General features: G+C 51.5%; 8 protein-coding genes across 8 annotated transcripts; 4 read left to right on the plus strand and 4 right to left on the minus strand.

Moving 5' to 3' along the window:
- Positions 1 to 384: 384 nt before the first annotated feature.
- Positions 385 to 1,904, plus strand: KD926_011513 (Hsp90 co-chaperone CDC37; the record flags this gene model as incomplete). The annotated part of the gene is made up of 2 exons (XM_053103802.1): positions 385 to 1,343; positions 1,403 to 1,904. 2 exons carry the CDS (start codon positions 385 to 387, stop codon positions 1,902 to 1,904), a joined length of 1,461 nt encoding a protein of 486 aa, XP_052952882.1.
- Positions 1,905 to 2,463: 559 nt separating this feature from the next.
- Positions 2,464 to 3,408, minus strand: KD926_011514 (clathrin light chain CLC1; the record flags this gene model as incomplete). The annotated part of the gene is made up of 4 exons (XM_053103803.1): positions 2,464 to 2,815; positions 2,913 to 3,013; positions 3,077 to 3,312; positions 3,369 to 3,408. The coding sequence occupies 4 exons, from the start codon at positions 3,406 to 3,408 to the stop codon at positions 2,464 to 2,466; spliced, it is 729 nt and encodes a 242-aa protein (XP_052952883.1).
- Positions 3,409 to 3,895: 487 nt separating this feature from the next.
- KD926_011515 (CTD-interacting domain-containing protein) lies at positions 3,896 to 5,356 on the plus strand (the record flags this gene model as incomplete). Its single annotated transcript, XM_053103804.1, has 5 exons — positions 3,896 to 3,993; positions 4,059 to 4,150; positions 4,203 to 4,261; positions 4,312 to 4,453; positions 4,503 to 5,356. 5 exons carry the CDS (start codon positions 3,896 to 3,898, stop codon positions 5,354 to 5,356), a joined length of 1,245 nt encoding a protein of 414 aa, XP_052952884.1.
- Positions 5,357 to 5,822: 466 nt separating this feature from the next.
- On the minus strand, positions 5,823 to 7,265 carry KD926_011516 (t-SNARE syntaxin TLG2; the record flags this gene model as incomplete). The annotated part of the gene is made up of 4 exons (XM_053103806.1): positions 5,823 to 6,107; positions 6,200 to 6,540; positions 6,615 to 7,147; positions 7,243 to 7,265. The coding sequence occupies 4 exons, from the start codon at positions 7,263 to 7,265 to the stop codon at positions 5,823 to 5,825; spliced, it is 1,182 nt and encodes a 393-aa protein (XP_052952885.1).
- Positions 7,266 to 8,442: 1,177 nt separating this feature from the next.
- KD926_011517 (calmodulin) lies at positions 8,443 to 9,420 on the plus strand (the record flags this gene model as incomplete). Its single annotated transcript, XM_053103807.1, has 6 exons — positions 8,443 to 8,445; positions 8,581 to 8,637; positions 8,758 to 8,773; positions 8,919 to 9,044; positions 9,118 to 9,330; positions 9,386 to 9,420. The coding sequence occupies 6 exons, from the start codon at positions 8,443 to 8,445 to the stop codon at positions 9,418 to 9,420; spliced, it is 450 nt and encodes a 149-aa protein (XP_052952886.1).
- Positions 9,421 to 9,998: 578 nt separating this feature from the next.
- KD926_011518 (uncharacterized protein) lies at positions 9,999 to 12,382 on the minus strand (the record flags this gene model as incomplete). The annotated part of the gene is made up of 4 exons (XM_053103808.1): positions 9,999 to 10,986; positions 11,932 to 12,056; positions 12,120 to 12,266; positions 12,326 to 12,382. The coding sequence occupies 4 exons, from the start codon at positions 12,380 to 12,382 to the stop codon at positions 9,999 to 10,001; spliced, it is 1,317 nt and encodes a 438-aa protein (XP_052952887.1).
- A 404-nt stretch (positions 12,383 to 12,786) lies between these two features.
- On the plus strand, positions 12,787 to 14,757 carry KD926_011519 (glycoside hydrolase family 47 protein; the record flags this gene model as incomplete). The annotated part of the gene is made up of 4 exons (XM_053103809.1): positions 12,787 to 13,487; positions 13,558 to 14,352; positions 14,401 to 14,658; positions 14,712 to 14,757. 4 exons carry the CDS (start codon positions 12,787 to 12,789, stop codon positions 14,755 to 14,757), a joined length of 1,800 nt encoding a protein of 599 aa, XP_052952888.1.
- Positions 14,758 to 14,897: 140 nt separating this feature from the next.
- KD926_011520 (uncharacterized protein) lies at positions 14,898 to 16,729 on the minus strand (the record flags this gene model as incomplete). Its single annotated transcript, XM_053103810.1, has 3 exons — positions 14,898 to 15,443; positions 15,871 to 16,112; positions 16,525 to 16,729. The coding sequence occupies 3 exons, from the start codon at positions 16,727 to 16,729 to the stop codon at positions 14,898 to 14,900; spliced, it is 993 nt and encodes a 330-aa protein (XP_052952889.1).
- Positions 16,730 to 17,744: the final 1,015 nt, after the last annotated feature.

Here is a 17,744-nt window from a genome sequence, read left to right on the forward strand (position 1 = left end):
GGGAAGGAGAAATGACCGGAGCGAGAAGCGAGTGACGCTTGGGAAGACTTGGGAAGCATTAGCCAAATCCGATAATCGCCGCGTCCGACGGGCTTCGGGAAAGGTTCTGCCTAGGGTCACCGCCTGCCCGGGTGCTCCGCTGGCATCCAAGGCGATCCATAGCTTTCGATGTGTTGCTGCAGTGAAGAACATAGTGCTGGGACTAGCTCGTTTCTTTGATTTGGTGGTGACATTTATCTCGAGCGGTTCACTTCACATACCTGTTTCTCCCTCTGTGAATATACCTACCCCTCCATCCACCAACTCAAGGATCTGATCCTTTATTGTTTAGAACCCCACTTCTACTGCCCCTCTTATAAGCAACAGCCTTTTCTGTGCCCCAAGATGGTGCTCGATTACAGCAAATGGGACGCTTTGGAGCTGTCCGATGACTCCGACATCGAAGTCCACCCTAATGTCGACAAGCGCTCGTTCATTCAGGCCAAGCAGAACCAGATCCACCAGCAGCGGGTGCATCGCCGTTATGAAATCGAGACCCTGAAATACGAACGGATCATCAACGATGGACTCCTTTCGCGCATCAATAAACTCCTCGCGATCCTGCGGGAGAACCAAGGCTCAAATACCCCCGAGGAATTCGTGTTCCAAGTCCTCATGGAGAGCGCATCAAACCCCGCCGAGGATTCGCCCCCCGAGGCACCGGAAGGTGTCCACACGCAGGTCAAGGAGCAGCCGAAATACTCTCAGATGATGAGCTCCCTGGTAGACCAAGTCAAGCAGGAGATCGGCGATGTCAGCACGGAGGAAAAGACCAAGGCGTACATCAAAGGGGTGCAGGGACACAAGGACAAGGTGCAAGGACTGCAGAAGGAACTTTTGGAAAAGCTCGCTCAGCTCGAGAAGGAGGAGAGCAGCAAAATCACGAGTGACCAGCTGCACACTGGATTCGACACATCTCATATCGCCAAGGTCGAGGCCGACAAGGCCAAAGCGGGTCAGTCAGAATCCGTTGAGCTTCTGAATCCGGCAGCAGGAAGCCAAGCCTCATCGCAGAAGCCTGGCGCCGATGACGACGAGGAAGAGGATCCAGAGAACATGAAGGCTAGCGATCTCGCCAAGCGGTTCGCGAAGATCAGCCGTAGCGACTACCGCGCCTTGCAGCAATTCATCGGCGAAAACCCACAAATTGTCGCAGAGAAAGAAACCGACGGTCTCTTGGTTGAGGCTTTCAATAGTCAAATGGCCGGAAAAGATGACCATGCTCGTCAGTGCGTTCACCAAGGACTGCTGCTCCAATACTGCCGCTCTCTGGGCCGCGACGGAATCTCCCTGTTCTTTAAGCGGTATGCACCCATCACCACCCCTTCTCACTAGAACGGAGACTAACATGAGCTTTTTGTAGTATCACTACTAAGGATCACCAAGCGTCAACACTCTTCCAGAAAGACGTCACTGAAACCTACCAAAGAATCAAGACCCGCGCCGCAGAGCTCGCGAAGGATAGCTCCGCCTCTAACGACCCTGCCGGCGTGGAACAAATCCAGCTTCATGCTGTGGATCCTAACACGAAGATTACAATTAACATCCCTGCTGCTGACAGCACGGAGCAAATCGAGATCGAGGCCCGCAAGGTGTTTGACTCCTTCTCCGAAGATCTACAGAAGGCCCTGGCCTCGGAGTCTCTGGATGAGGTCAACAAGGTGCTCGGAAAGATGAGCGTGCCGGACGCCGAAGATCTTATCGAGAAGCTCGGAGACAGCGGCATGCTTAGTCTGGAGGAAGGAATCGTCGATGCGACCACGGAAGAGGGCAAAAAGAAGCTAGAGGAACTCGAGGCTGAGGGCAGAAGGGAAAAGAAAGAAGAGATAGGCGAGCCCGGAGGTGATGTTGCCGAGCTGGACTAAATCTGCGGATTGCTGTATAGTTCTGCCGGCTTGGTTTCAAGGACACAATAACCCGACAACCGTTTATCGAATTACCCCAAAATTGTCGTATTTAGGGGATTCTATATTTTGTACAATCCTCGCGTTCATGAACAAGCGTCATGTTCTATAATTCCGAATTTGCGTATACAGACCGATCTGCAAGTTCTACTTAACTATATTGACAAGATGACTGATGATCAAAACAACCTGTATGCGTTATTTACCTACATAGATTAAGAAAGAAAGCGTTTAAGATAAGAAGACAAGGGTGGCAGAATAATAAGCTAAAACAGAAAGAAAGGGTGTAAGAAAATCATGCGCAACAAAATACGGGCCAATTCGAGAGGACATGTCAAGCACCTGAAGGTAGATAGAGGGGATAAGTGGAATAGCGGCAAGGTAGTCATGATAGAGGCGCTGGGATGCAGTGATATCGAGGAAAGTGAGGAAGACTCTCATGGGGTGTTAAGACACTCCTTCCCTAAGCTCGACCCATATCTTGAAGGGAGGGTTGCTGGTTTTGAGTCGATCTCACGATCTAGACCCCACTGACACCGGGGGCCTTCTCGTCTTTCTTCAAATCGAGCAGCAGTTCACGGAAACGCTCCTTGCCAGATCCACTGGCACCGCCCTTGGTCCCCTTTCCAGAAATGTCAACCAATTTCGCAATGCGCTCCCAGCTGGTGCCGCCAGAAGAGGTGTCCTCCCGGTTGGACAGGAATTGTTCGGCCTCGGCCTTCGTCTGCGCACGGAGCTTGTCGGTCTTGTTGTTGTAAGAGACGTAAAAGTCGTCGATGTCTTCTCTGGCCTTCTGGACGGTCGACTGCTTCTTCTCCTCCGAGATCTCGGCACGGCGGGTGATTTCCGCATCACGCTTCTCGCGCCATTCCCTAGTACAAAGCTCAGCGTTAGAGAGCGCGGATTGTTTGGACATCGAATAAGGAATTGGCGCATGGGGTGAATTGCGACATATCGTAGAGTACATACCTGACGGGTTCAGGTTCCTCCTGAGGTTCTTGGTAGCTAGAGTAGCCGGTGGGCGGGAAGGGAGCACCAGTTCCAGTGATGGTACCGCCAGGTGCAACTTGCTGTTCGGAAAAGGGGGGATCACATTAGTGAGTGTGTCCTTGTTCTTGACAGGTAGATCGTACCTCGTTCTGTGTCTCAAGAGCAGGGAACGACGATTCGAACCCTGACATCTCCTCGTGAGAAGGGCTGCCAGTCGGAGCAGCCTCCGCACCGCCCAGCAAATCGTCATCGTCATTCTCGGCAACGTGGTCCTGCGAGGTAGCGAACTGTTCGGCATCGTCGCCCAGCATCGCCCGCTCGCGGGCTAGGAAGTCATTCTCGTCGGCGCCGCCGTTGGTGTCAACAACTTCGGTTTGACCTGCACGCCGATTAGTATCCCGGGAGAAGGTGCAGTAGTGAATGCGGGTTGCTAACCCGCAGAGAAATCCTCCAGAGAGGGGAAACGGTCGGCCATGATGGATGAAGTATGGTTGTGGAAGAGAGTAGTAGTATCGGTGGTCAATCGCGAAAGAATTCCGGATCAATGGGATGAGAAAGGAGACCTGACGGGAATGTGAGGCTCCAGCTGGCGTCAAGATGAGGGTTGCCGGACGGAGCGATGAATGGGGGAGACCGCCGGGGGTGACGGATTCTGCCGACCCGGGCGGTGAGCAAGCTTAGGACAAAGGTGCGACGAGTCCAGCTTCACTGCCTGTCTCGACAAGTCACTGTAAGTTTGTCCACAGGCTCTATTGATCTGGTCTTGAATCAATAGAGTGCTCATAGAATCATTTATCAGACTTTCACCCGAGAAGACTCTCTGAAATCTCGTAAGCGATTGTCGCAACAGCACACAGGTTTCGTGTTGGCTCTACTCGCAGAGCTACTTCTCTTAGAAGCCTCACTTCTAGTTTACTTCAGAGAGATCATCCATCTGATTGTCGCTCATTCATCAAAATACAATGGCCTATACCGATGATGCTGTCAAGGCAAAGCTCTCCGCGCTCAATGAGACGCAGGAGGGCATTGTGACTGTTGCGCAATGGGTCATGTTTCACAGGTAACCCAATCGCTGTCTACATGTTCTAAGTGACAGAAAGATGCTAATGTCTGGCCAACTAATAGACGACACGCCGATCGAACCGCCCAACTTTGGTTGCAGAAACTCCGTGATTCACCTGCCCCGAAACGATTGAATTTGGTCTATCTTGCCAACGGTACCGCTTGATCCGGCGTTCGAGTTTGATTCGGAGTTGACAATATATCTAGAGGTTGCGCAACAATCGAGAGCACGACGGAAGGATGATTTCCTTATTGCCTTCTCCCCGGTTGGTGATATCCTCTACTGGGCAAACAGAATTAAGCTAATGGGGCCAAGGTCATCGCCGAGGCTGTGGCTACCGCATACAAAGGTGCTTCGAACGACATCCAAACAAAGCTCCGGAGGGTGGTAGAGGTGTGGAGACAAAGATCAATCTTTGAACTGCCTATTCAGGAGGCTGTAGAATCACGGGTGGACGGTATGTGCTTGCCATATGCGATCAAAGGACTATGCTCATCATGCGATAGAAATTGATAAGACTCGCTCTACTGGCAAAAAGCCCCCTCTGGGAGGCTCGCTGTTTTCTGGGCCTTCTGGCTCAGCCACCCCCTCGGAGCTCCAGCCTCTTGTTCCTCTGCAGGTGGCCCTGTCTAAAAACACCGTGGCCTCCGGCGCATCTGCTACAACCGCAAACGCAGAATACGAGAAGCTGAATGATCCTAATACACCACTCCCGACACCCCCGGTGCACGCTGCTCGCCTTAGTCAATTGCTGAAGGCACTTGCGAACGCCGAGAGCTCGGTATCTGAGGTCATCAAGTCGCGGACTGCTTTAATTGACGGCCTCGAGAAACTCCTGGAGACAAACCGTTCAGCCCTGTCGAAGGAGCAATCCTTGGCCGTTCAGCTTTCTGAGAGAAAATCGGAAACCGAAGCAAAGAAAAGAGATGTAGAGGACGGAATCATGAGAGGACTATCTGCTGAGAATTCGCCCGCTGCTAACCTCGGCGACGCTGGGCTTGGAAGCGAGGCAGTTCCTCGACCGGAGGTTGAAGCTCTGACCCCTCCACCCGTGGAAGCTATTACTCCTGTCGGATCTCCCAAGGGACAGCAGGAGGCCAGTCTTCCTGGTACATCTCTTGATCCTCAGGAACCAGCAGGATTCACCCTAGGGGGCTTTACATATCCCCCCACAGGGTCTTCTTTGCCCGGCACCGACCTGTCTTCAGCTTATACTGACCCCCAGGATCCTAACGGATTCTACGCCAAAAAGCGAAAAGTTGATCACGGCGAGGAAGATTACAGCAAGTTTGCCAGCGGCGAGCTTGATGCTGATGTTGCTGAGCTGTTGCAGCAGGAAAGTGGAGCGCCGCAGCAGTAGAACAGCCTAGATCCATTGCAATTCTTGCGGGGACTATTGTTAGTATCGGAACGGTGTCTCTTGATTATTAATTGATTTTTCTTTGAGATTTTTCTTTGAGAATTCTCTTTGTCTTTTCGTTGCCTTTTTGCTTGCAATTTCTGTCTTGCATGTATTCGTTCTACTGAGCGACCTTGGTATTTGCGCTATTGATGTTAATTATAACCCTTCACTGTCTTATGGACTTGGTGCATGGTTTACACGGCATTTGCTTGGTGAATATCTAAAAATCAGGTGACAGTATTTCATGCATGCACAACCATCTACAACCCAAGCACGTACGGTCCATTGAATCCAATAGGAAACTACATAAACTGCATCAATGACATGCAACTACAAGTCTATATAGTCTAGTGATGCTAATCAGCTCTTGATTCCGCTAAATTAAAACTACTATCATGGTATCTGAAACAAAAAGCGCCAAAGTTTATCGATATATGCCCGGTCCTTCCCATTTTTTCCGCAGGGAGCGGTCCAATGTCGGACGCCTCTTCCGGCGGTAAACGAGTTCGAAATTTCGGGGCACAGCGTCGGGTGCTGGCTCGTTTGATTGGGGCGGCGGCGGCGAAGACGGAGGAGCAGGCGGGGGCTCTTGAGGGGACGAGCCGCTGTTCTTAGGCTTCACGAGCAGCAGAATGAACATGCCAGCGACGAGAATGACCAGTAAAAGCATGATTTTGCGTTTGATGGTACGTCGTTGGTAATTCCCGGCCTGGAGGAGCGGGGTGTTAGTTTAGCATTTTGGCGGAATTCAATAGCCACAGGGATAGACGGGAGAGGATGGAGGCTTGAGAAGAGACGTACCACTTTCAGCTCCTTATCGGCGGCTTTGACTTCCGTGCCCATCTTTTCCACGTTGTAGTCTATCCGGTCCAGCATGGTCCCCTGATCGATGACCATTGTTTGCAGTTCGCGGAAGATGTCTGATAGTTCGATGATGCCCTTGGCGATGTCGTTGATTTCTCGCTCCCGCTGCTCTATCGCAGCGTCATTCTCGCCCGTAAGTCGTTGCGACGTTTGCATGAGAGTCGATTGCGAGAAGGATTTGTCCGCGTCGGATTCCATCAACGAGGGGTCTGTGTAGGGGTTCTGTGGTGTAGGCGCGCGTTCAAATGGTGAAGGACCGACTTCTAATCCTCGTAGTTCTACAACGCAAATGTCCAAGTCAGCACACGACATGTCTAAAGGGGCGGGGAAGAAGGAAGGAAGGACCGCTCACTCTTTAGATAAGTACTCTGCTTCTTCCTAAACCTCGCACTCGCATCCTGCACCCTTGACGCCAGCGAGATCTGAATATTCTTCGCCATGGTCTCATCTCCATTACTGACACTACCCTGTTGTTTCGCCTCGCGCACCATCGTCTCGATTTTCTGAACGGCTTTCTGGCAGTCGTGGAAAGCTCGCGTGATGCCCTGCGTGAAGCGCTCGATGACCGCCTCTTCCTGCCGGCGCGCATCCTCGTCTCCGAACCCCGGAAGAAGATGTTTCTGGTGCAGCTTGTCGAGGTGTGCCGACTTCTGCGCAATGTCCGCCAGCAATTCCGTCACCTCTTCCTGTATGTCAACCCAGCGCGGGGGCAGCACGTCCATTTCAATCACGGCGTCGCCATCGTCGTCGAAGCCCGTCGTATCCCCGATCAGCCTCCTACTTTCCTCCGCGTGCGACGGCGTGTCGGAGAAGCCATTGGTCGAGCCGATATACCGTGGCTTCTTGGCCGGGTGGTGCGTGAATGATTGCCGGTAGGAGATGTATCTGGGGAACGGGGCGATATGAGTTAGCTTCCGACCGGCCCATAGCCTCAGAGACTCCGTCCCAAGGACAGAGTCAAATTGAACGGAGATACGTACAGATTCGTTCGGTCTCGCCACATGATGGAAGACAAATAAGCAGCGGTGCTAAGAAGCCGGGGTGATCTTGACGGTTGTCCTTTTTAGACTGCCTGGATCATCTCGGGGGGGCAGCTTCCGAGCCGAGACCAGTCAGGAGCCAGATGTGGATGGATTCAAGGTAATAGTGAGATCAGCATGAACACTAGAGACGGTCGGGTGTAGTTCGATTGGCATATAGAGCATAGAGACTCGTCGCTATACAAGGACCTCTACTATGTGCCTTCCGCATGATCTCCGAGGACGGCCCACGTGAAGGGGAGACGGCGCCAGTCCCGTTTGGGCCAAGCGCAGTCTGTCCTCCGTAATTCTACGGTCTGGTATGGTCACTTTGGTATTTCTACATTTCTCCAGAAGAAACCGACTAAATACTATCTCGATTGTATAACTGTCGGGCTGAAGACCTCGTGTCGAATAAACTCGACTTTCTTTGCATGTCCTTCTGAAGAAAACTGGACTGATGCGGTATTGCAGATGGAGTACTTCAACGGGTACATGCTCTATAATAGACATCATACTACAGTGCCTGGATGCCAGCTGGTCTTGCCTTGCTGCAGGACGTACAGCCAGGCTCAGCTGGACCAAGATACCAATTTCTGCAAGATACTGTATATCTTAAATCGACTGGTTCCTGGGATTTGCCTTTTCAGCCTTACCCCTCGGCCTTGTCATGCTAATGCTTTACTTCCCCGAACGAATACTTGCTGCCTTCGCTAACCAGTAGTTCCTGTCTACTCTTGATTACCGGGATCCACGACGCGTAATCCATAATTAGAAGCAAGTAGTTGACTTAAAAGACACTAGTGACAGTAGTGACGGTAGTTAGAGGCGTTAACGAAGGCTGGTCGAACGAATTTTCCAGAGATTGGGGAGTAGCAGGCGTAAACATTAATCTTTCACTAACGGGCTGAGCTGAATCGCCCGGCGGGTCACGTTTCAGGCATCCGCGGGCGGGCTGCCTGAGGACAGGGCGATGAGTGCAGCAGGCAGGTCGTCAGTTACACTAGTTTGGGTCGGCTTCCCCTTAAACAACACTCGCTCTTCCCTTCTCCTCCCCCACTAACTTAAACCCATCGGCTTCTGTCTTGCACCACCACCACTAATCCCCCATTCCTATCCTTTGCCGTTTCTTCTCTCTTCGCTCATCTTCACAGATTCATCATGGTATGACGTTCCCTTGCCTGCCCCCTTCTCGCTCCCATATTTTGCCCAGGCGCGTGGGAAAATCCCCCCCGCCTTGCGGGGCATGGTCTAGCCGACATTCTGCTGAGCTGAATTGCTGACATCGCATTTGCCCAGGCCGACTCTTTGACTGAAGAGCAGGTCTCCGAGTACAAGGAGGCCTTCTCCCTGTTCGTAAGTGGTCCATTCTTCCTGATGTAATGATGGGGAAAACGAAGCGATCGTGCTTTGTTTTTGACCCCCTCAGCCTTATGGGAACATTTCCAGCTCACATGAGATTTTGCCTCTTCACAGGACAAGGATGGCGATGGTTAGTGCTATTCCGGTTTCCCTCCCAGTTCATCAGCCTCACGCGACCGGTTCTTTTCCGTCGACATGGAATTTTTTTTTTTCACGCTGTTGCTCCCGGCGACCGATTCGCAACCAGGACGCTAATCTGTGAATTCACGCTGCAGGCCAGATCACCACCAAGGAGTTGGGCACTGTCATGCGCTCGCTGGGCCAGAACCCCTCCGAGTCTGAGTTGCAGGACATGATCAACGAGGTTGACGCCGACAACAACGGCACCATTGATTTCCCCGGTATGCGATGATGGACACACCGATACCCGGAAGAGGAAGCGATCCTGGAAACCCAGCTGCTAACCTCATGCAGAGTTCCTGACGATGATGGCCCGAAAGATGAAGGATACCGATTCTGAGGAGGAAATCCGGGAAGCTTTCAAGGTCTTCGATCGCGATAACAACGGCTTCATCTCGGCCGCGGAGCTGCGTCACGTCATGACCTCCATCGGTGAGAAGCTCACCGACGACGAGGTCGACGAGATGATTCGCGAGGCGGACCAGGATGGCGACGGCCGGATTGACTGTACGTTGTGACCTTTGCATGTTCTTTTCTGAACCCAACTAATTAAATCCTCCAGACAACGAGTTCGTCCAATTGATGATGCAAAAATAAACGTATTTCTTTTTGTCTATTTCGTGCATTGATAGTGAAAGGGGGGAGAGGTGGGGGCCAAGAAATTACATTCCATCACGTCTCATCTCATTCTTGTGCCGTTGTCTGTAGTCCTGGTCTCTTGACTGCAGAATACCCTGCGGCTGTACGGGCTATGCGTAGCCTTGTTGATATTCCCCGGGGAAGAGTAGAGTGGGATGGACCTTAGACTTGTGAGCCGAGTGGGTTGAGAAGATGTTTGGGTGTCAGCTTTAACCAGATGAAGACCAGACCATTTCTTGACATGCTCGAGCTCTACTGTTTCTTGGCTTTGTTATTTCTTTTATTGTCACCATCTTTTCCCATCGTCTTTGATCATTGTCCATATCTCATCACTTCGCGTTACCCTTGTGTCTTTAGCCCATCAATGATTACTCGTAGCTTTGGCTGCACCTGATGACATTACCTAGTCTTTGAAGGCCGTGATGGTTAGATTTCTGGCATATTCTATCCAAAATCGATGACTTGCTCCAAACCCGTAAACAAAACACCGCCCAACAACAACATCCAATCCCAAGGTACCAAGGCATGTGTAAATATCACCGATTAAACCTGAAAATCTCCATGAACTGTCTGGCCACATCCACGCCCGCCTCGGGATCCGGGTCTTCATCCTTCTCCCCATGGCTCGACACCGGCCTGCCCTGCTTCAACTTCCTCAACATCCCCTTCACCTCCTTCCCCACATCTGGCAGTAGAATCGCCTCCCTAGCCCCTTCGATCCCCAACTTCGCCCAGAACTCACGGATCAGCGCCGTCGTCGCCACATAGTCAGCGTCGATATCTGCCTCCTCGATGCCCTCCGCGAACAGCAGCTCAATCGCAGAATCGGAGTCGTTACCAGAGTCGGAACCCCGTTGACCAGAAGCAGCAGCAGCATGACCTCCCATCCTCGCCTCCGCAGAAGAAGCTTTCGCCTTCTGCATCTGCATCGCAATCGATCTCACCAACGACGGACCCCGCCACTCGATCTCGACCACCGCGCCACGCACCCGCGCAGTAGGGACCGTCTGCCGCACATCGCCCACCCGGACCCGGTAATCGCCGACATCGTACACCGCGCCCCCGGGCACCGTCACGCTATGTCGATGGCACCAGAGCGGCTGCGCAGCGTACATGAAATGCTGAAATAAGGTGCCGCTGGAGGGCAGCGGTACGGTCGTCATGATCATCGGCTGTTGTTGGGGTTGTCCTGCGCCTGGAGATCCTACGGCGCCTTGTGCTGGTGTCGGCGTCTGCGCGGATATCCCCTGGCCTGTAGCGCTCGCGTTCGAGTTCTCAGGCACCGAGGTATAAATGAACCCGTGATTCTGGTGATACGAAAGAGATAGGAACTGCATGTACCGTGGGACGAGAGCTGCTCTTGAGGCGGATGCAGGGAGACATGAGGGCGTGTCGCGCATGAGCTTGTGCTCGAGGGCCCAGCGGCCGATGGGCACCGGGTCGTCTGCTAGAGAGGTGTGCAGACGGTCGGTGATTGTGGCTAGAGCCGTGGGGGCGTTGGGGTTAGAGGGGACGAAGAAGATGCTGTTGGCGTTGTTAATAAAATGGAATATCTAGTTTGATTGGACGGGTGGGACATGTGTATGATATGCTGATATGCATGTGAGTAGGGGGGGAAGGGAAAGAAGGGGGGCAAGTACCCTGTGATAGACATGATGGGTGGATGTCTTGGTGCTCAGTAGTTAGAGTAGATTGACGGTTAGGATGTGATGATAGCTAGTTATTGCTACTTTGGCTAGGTGGTAGTTGGTGTGGATGGTGAGACAAATGGTTGAAGAAAGCGGATGAAAGAGATGGCTTGACGGGATGGGTATCGGAGACAAAGCGGGATATGACAGCGCAGAAAGAGCAAAGATTGACAGGTTCATTCGAAGTGCAGCATCTAGAGTAGATCAAGATGGCAGGAGGAACCAGTAGATCTATATTACCAGGTTAGTACATGTACATAGTCTTCGTCATGTGAATGCACAAAGCAAAGAATGGATCAGAGTACGATGATTGAATACCTTTGTCAATGGAAAGAGTAAGTGATTCACAGTCACAACCCCTCAGATATTGATCTAAACAATAGGAATACTGATCCAAGCTGGTGTTCCTCGTCCGCTCCGATGAACGCCTTCAGCTGCATTTGGCAACGTTCGAGGCCGGAGTCCGTTCTGCCTGAGGCTGTCGACACCTGAGGCCACCACGACCGGGACAAACACGACAAACGTGCCAAACATGCCAAACGGCCAAGAGGCTAAGCACCAGGCCAACTCCTCTGATCTCCACCGGCCAAACGCCTCCTCATTTCTGGCCCATCCTGCCCCGGTCTGGCCCAGGATCCATTGCATCTCCATTCAGATTTCGGACTCAATGGCATGTGAGACACTCAGTAATAACACCACCTGTTTCTGGATCACAGCATCCCACGTATAATTAATTCTGCTCGACACATCAGATCGCCCTCCCTTGTGGAGGCGTACGTACGCCCAAGTGCCCTGAGAATCGCCAAGACGCGGGACGAATTTAAAGGCTGAGACCAAACCAGGGGGCGGCTTGAGCCTGTCAACACTCAGCAGAATAATGGTAAAGAATAGCAGAAACAAACCCCACTAACCAGTCAGCAGTCGGATTAATCTTTCATCTCTTAGATCCCTTCCCCCCCAAAAAAAGACTCTAAGGGTCTCAGGGACCACATGCTTACGCAATGGGCGGCCCCAGTTCCATGTCATTTGCTTAGCGGATGGCACTCCTTTACTGACTCTGGCAACACACTCAGCCACGCTAGGAATCTTACGAGCTTGTGCAGTGCCTATCATTGCCTAGAACGCGCAAGTGATGGCCAGGCCTTCGACATACAAAATACCACACCCATGCTCACTTGCCAATCAATGCGAAGGAAAACAAGGGTCAACTCGATGGTGATCACTGGGGCCATTTCACCTGGTCGGCTTTGGCCGCAGGATTTTGTTTAGTTGTCGTCGTCGTATTCTTTCAGGAAGTGATGTCTTGAAGCCACTCGTCCCGGTGGTCGTCCCTCTTTTTTCTCCTCTCCTTCTCCCCCTTGATGTTAAGGGTTGATGGTTTGAAGAAATTCGACACGTTCTCTAAACCTGATACTATTATCTGTCCAGCTTCAGAAGGTTCAAAGGAACTTCTGTTGTTTTAATTGAAATGACCTGCGCTCCTTAGATGTCATCATTCTTTTTCTAGACTATTACCGAGGGCTGTTAATGTCCTGTTCTCACTCTTTTTCTTTGTTATTCCCTATCGCATACTATTCATAACCCAATCTTTGATCTACTTGATAAATCGGATATCTCTATTTCTCTGTCCGGCAACATGGTACTAGGCCGACGGAGCTACATTGTCCCTACATTCTTTCTTATCGCCTTTACCTATGTATTTATCTCAAGTCTGCCGCAGCGCGAGCACTCTATCCATTCTCACAACCCGCCTCAAACCCCGCCAAAGTCGTTGAAAGAGGATGGTCGCATCCATTGGACGAAACAACCCGAGAAATGGCCGGTTTCAGAATACATGCCTCTTCCGACGGGAGCTCCGTCGCCCATCCCGCAAATCCAACATAATTTCCCCAAGGAGTCGTGGTTTGGTCGCTGGAAGCGAGTGAAGCGGCAGAATGCCGTAAAGGAAGCATTCAAACATGCATGGAAAGGATATCGGGAGCACGCATGGCTACGAGACGAAGTGTCGCCTCTGAGTGGGAACTTTCGAGAGACCTTTGCGGGATGGGGAGCTACGCTGGTTGATTCGCTCGATTCGCTCGTGATTCTGGGCATGCAACATGAATTCGAAGAAGCGCTGGAAGCTTTGGACCATATCGATTTCACCACTACGCATGCCGTCCAGATCAATGTTTTCGAGACCAACATTCGCTACCTGGGAGGGTTCCTCGGAGCTTATGATTTGACGAATGGCAGCTATCCGATCCTACTGAAGAAGGCGATCGAGGTTGCGGAATTGCTGTACGGCTCGTTTGATACTCGCTATAGAATCCCGCAATCGCGGTGGGAATGGACCAGGTACGTATCGGGCACGAATGGTCTTATCACTACAGTTAGCGATGTCAGCAACTTACTAATTGAACGATAGATCTGCCGAGGGCATGGGAATCCATCCCAGTCGTAACACGATTACTGCCGAAATCGGCTCGCTGAACTTGGAGTTCACGCGGGTTTCGCAATTGACAGGCGACTCCAAGTACTACGACGCCGCCCAGAGACTCACCAATATCCTCGAAGAAACCCAGGCACGTACCAAGCTTCCCGGGCTGTGGCCCATTACTTTCAATGGCGAGGACATGATATTTTCCGACAACCGATTCAGCGTCGGCGCCATGGCCGATTCCACATACGAATATCTTCCCAAAGCGCACATGCTGTTGGGCGCCCAAACAACCCAGTTCCGCAAAATGTACAACACCGCCATGAACAAAATCAAAGAGCGATTGCTCTTCCGCGGAATGACCGAGGATGGCAAGGATATCCTCTTCCCCGGGAACGTCTATACAACGTTCTCGCACAGCCGCGAGAAGATCGAGCCCCAGGTTGAGCACCTCAAATGCTACCTGGGAGGCACGGTGGGCATCGGGGCTAAAGTATTCGCTCGCCCGGAGGACCTGGACATTGCGCGCAAACTGACCGACGGTTGTATCTGGGGATACGACGTCATGCCCTCAGGGATCATGCCGGAGATCATGTATGTCTCTCCCTGTCAGGACATGAACAACTGCCAGTGGGACAAGAAGCAATGGTACCGGGACTTGCGGTTTCGACTGGCCAAAGGCTCGGAAGCGGAAGACACTGTTGCCGAAGCCAAGTCGCTGATTGAAAGCCACGGTCTCCAGCCAGGCATCTATGCCATCCCGGATGCCGGCTATCAACTGAGGTAGGTTCGCTCAATCCGTCTTATGCGACGAATACTTATGGATTTTAGACCGGAGGCTATCGAGTCCGTCTTCATCATGTATCGGATCACGGGCGACAAGAGTCTCCAGGACGCCGCGTGGCGCATGTTCAAAAGCATTGACAAGATGACGCGCGCGCAATACGGACATGCGGCGATTGACGACGTGCGCGATCCCAATGCGAAGCAGATGGATTACATGGAGAGTTTCTGGCTGGCCGAGACGCTGAAATACTTCTATCTGATATTCTCCGAGCCGGACGTGGTCAGTCTGGACGAATACGTATTGTATGTGCTTTTCTTTCCGCAACTGTCTAGTGAGATACTAACGAAGATGATAGCAACACCGAAGCTCATCCTTTCAAGCGTCCAACGCCTCCAGCGTGATTTATTCTTTGTGGGTTCGAGGCGCATGGTGTTATGGAGCTCTACGGTTCAGTCATTACTGTAGATATATGATATCGTCTGATCAAGACTTGAATATACATTAAATAAAAACATTTGAAGATAAGATATCAGATTTGCCCTCACAGCCTCGGATCTAAATATCGATCCCAGTACTCCATCTCATTCGGCACCGCGTCCTCATCCACTCGACTATTCTTCTTGAACTCCACCGAATACTGCACATCTTTCCGAATCACCATCTTTCCTCCATCGAGACCGTTCCCCGTCTCTCGATCCATCTCAATCTCTTCCCGAGAGACCCTCCTCTTCTTTCTTGAAAACCACCTCATCAACCCCCCTTCCTGCGACAAAACACGACCCATCATTCCCCCTTCAGGTCCTCCTTTCCCATCCTTTCCCCCCGTCTCATGACCGCCCTCCCCCTCCCGCTCCCCATCCCCATGCGTATGTGTACGTATAGTATGCGTCCCCCGCTCACTTCTCTGCTCACTCGCACTCACACTCTCCAAATTGTCATCCCCCGCAGTCCCGTAATTCGTACTAACGGCCACCATAAACGGCCTCAGACAAAACACACTGCACGCGACCAGCGCATAGTCCAGTTCGACCTGCGCCCAGATGATCATCGACACCGAGGCTAGGGTGGCGTCCCAGGAATCGAGGTTCTGGGTGAGTGTTATGAGGTGGAATGTACAGGGGATTATTAGCCTAGATACACAGAGAGGGAGAGGGGGAGGTTGTTAGTTTGATTGTTCTGTTAAAGGTAGGGTATAGAGTTGTGTATGATAGACTAACGGCAATCGAAACATAAACGCACACCCGATCGCTATCTTGCGCTTCAGGGGCATGAATAACCGGGCTAGTAAGGCGACTGCGAGGCCGAAGAGAAGCACTTCGGTGAAGATGTCGATGGAGACGATGAATTGCCATCGAGGGAGCTGTTCCCCCCACCCCTCTCCCCCATTGATGGGGAAAGGTAAGAAGTCAGCCTACATTGCTCTACTTCTCTCCTCTTCTGCCTGGAAGAATGATTCCCAAGGACGAAACCCAAGCCAAGTAGATAGGTACGGAAATATCCAAAAGGAAACTTACCAAATCAACACACTGCCCTCCCGTCCCCTTCCACGGCCTATTTAACTCGCAATTCACAGTCACCAAAAACAACGCCGTCACGATCCACGCCGTGCACAGGGCCAACGTGGCCCATGCTAGCTGATTGTGGCGCTTTTGAGGCGTCAACCGCAGATGGATTCCCACGACACAGACTTTGGTGATGTAGATGGTGATGAGGTAGAGGATGTCGGATGTGGTGATAAGCTTTTCTCTCGGGCACGCTCGTGAGGGAGGTTGTTAGTATGGCTTAGACTGGAATGGTCTGGGTCTGCTTCGTTCTCGAGGATTGTACATGTATATGTACAATACATATCCGGTGGATAGATATAGGGTATGGTGTATTGTATTAAAGTTAGAGAAAGCATACCTTTTGAACAACATTAACCTCCTCCACAGTTAGTAGATCCATCGTAGTACCGAAGCCCTTTGAGACGGCGCAAAATAGAAGCGTGGATTGAACGATAGCCACGATCTGTTGATTTGTTCCTCACCCCGGGATTAGTATAGTATAGTACATGAGTACATAAGCTGATCACATCTCTTGGATTCCATGCATGGTTATCGATATCGACTCAATGCACTGCCATCCCAAACCACAGTTCTAAATCAGAATGAAAGGAGAAACGAGTATACCCACCGTAGCACCCAACAAAACCCCATCATCTACCGCGAACGGCGGATTGAGCGCGACGCGCACATACACGCGAATCAGGAACGAGACGAGTGCAATGGCCAGCCCCAACGCCGTCGCAATAATGATCCAGGCACCGTGATGGAGGTCGTCGACGACTTCGAAGGGAGGGGCGTAACCTGAAGGAATGGGGAGGTCGGAGCTCATTGCCTGAGCCTCTATGGAGGCTAGGATGGGATTTGGGCACAAATAGAGCAGAGAAATGGGGCTGATTGTTAAACACAGAGGATTGTGAGGGGGGAGGTTGTTTTATTAGGTATGCATTGGGTATGGGACTCGGGGTGCTTTTCTTTTTTCTTTTCGCGTGTTGGAGGGAAGAATGGCAGTTGGATGGTAATGCTTTTTCTTTTCTTTTTTTCTTTTTTTCTTTTTTCCCCCTTATTTGATTGATGACTGATTCGGTGAGAGGACTGGATATTAGGAAAATAAGCTAGGTATTGCATATTCTATGTGAAGAAGGAGAAGGAGAAGCAACCTGGAAGGCTCCTGTGCTGCATGGAAAGGGAGGTAAGTACTCCCTACATGGGTCTACTGCATCTCCCACGAGACTGGCTCTGTTTGAGAGCTGTTTGTACACATGTACGGAGTAGGGCACGTTTACCATCAACCAAGCCCAACAATCCTTCCATGCACATGTTTGGAAGGACAAAGAGAAGAACCGCCCTCCAAGTCTGTCACACAAACTCTGACTCTGCGCAACTGCGACGATAATAGCCATTTATCCCCCGACTCTCAAACCCACTATTGGATCACTGCAGGAGGGAAAACGCACCACCCTCGTGATCTCAATTTTGGATCTTTGCTGTCACGATAATTTCAGAACCTCGCGGTCCAATGCCCTTCGAGGGAGTGGGTTGGTGGTGTTACACGAGAGCTGAACAACAAACAGAGGACGTCGAGTGGGGACTGTTCTTTTCTTTGCTTTTTCCCTCTTTCTCCCTTTCCCCCGAGGTTTGATATGCATTAGTTTTGGCCTACGGAGTTGTTTGTTTGGGACCCCCTTTTTGGGAAGTCCAGGGTAGGTTCGATTAGGGTATAGAGATGGGAGATATAGTTCATGGGTAATCCGCCACGGGTCCGGGTGCGAGTCGATCTATCAAGTTTGACGGCTTTTTGAAAGAAAGCGCACCGTGGGAAGGGAGGAACTTAAATGGGGGAAGGC

The sequence above is a fragment of the Aspergillus affinis genome, assembly GCF_023601865.1.
Source record: "Aspergillus affinis strain CMG 70 chromosome Unknown NODE_97_length_141424_cov_85_845664, whole genome shotgun sequence".
NCBI lineage: Eukaryota > Fungi > Ascomycota > Eurotiomycetes > Eurotiales > Aspergillaceae > Aspergillus > Aspergillus affinis.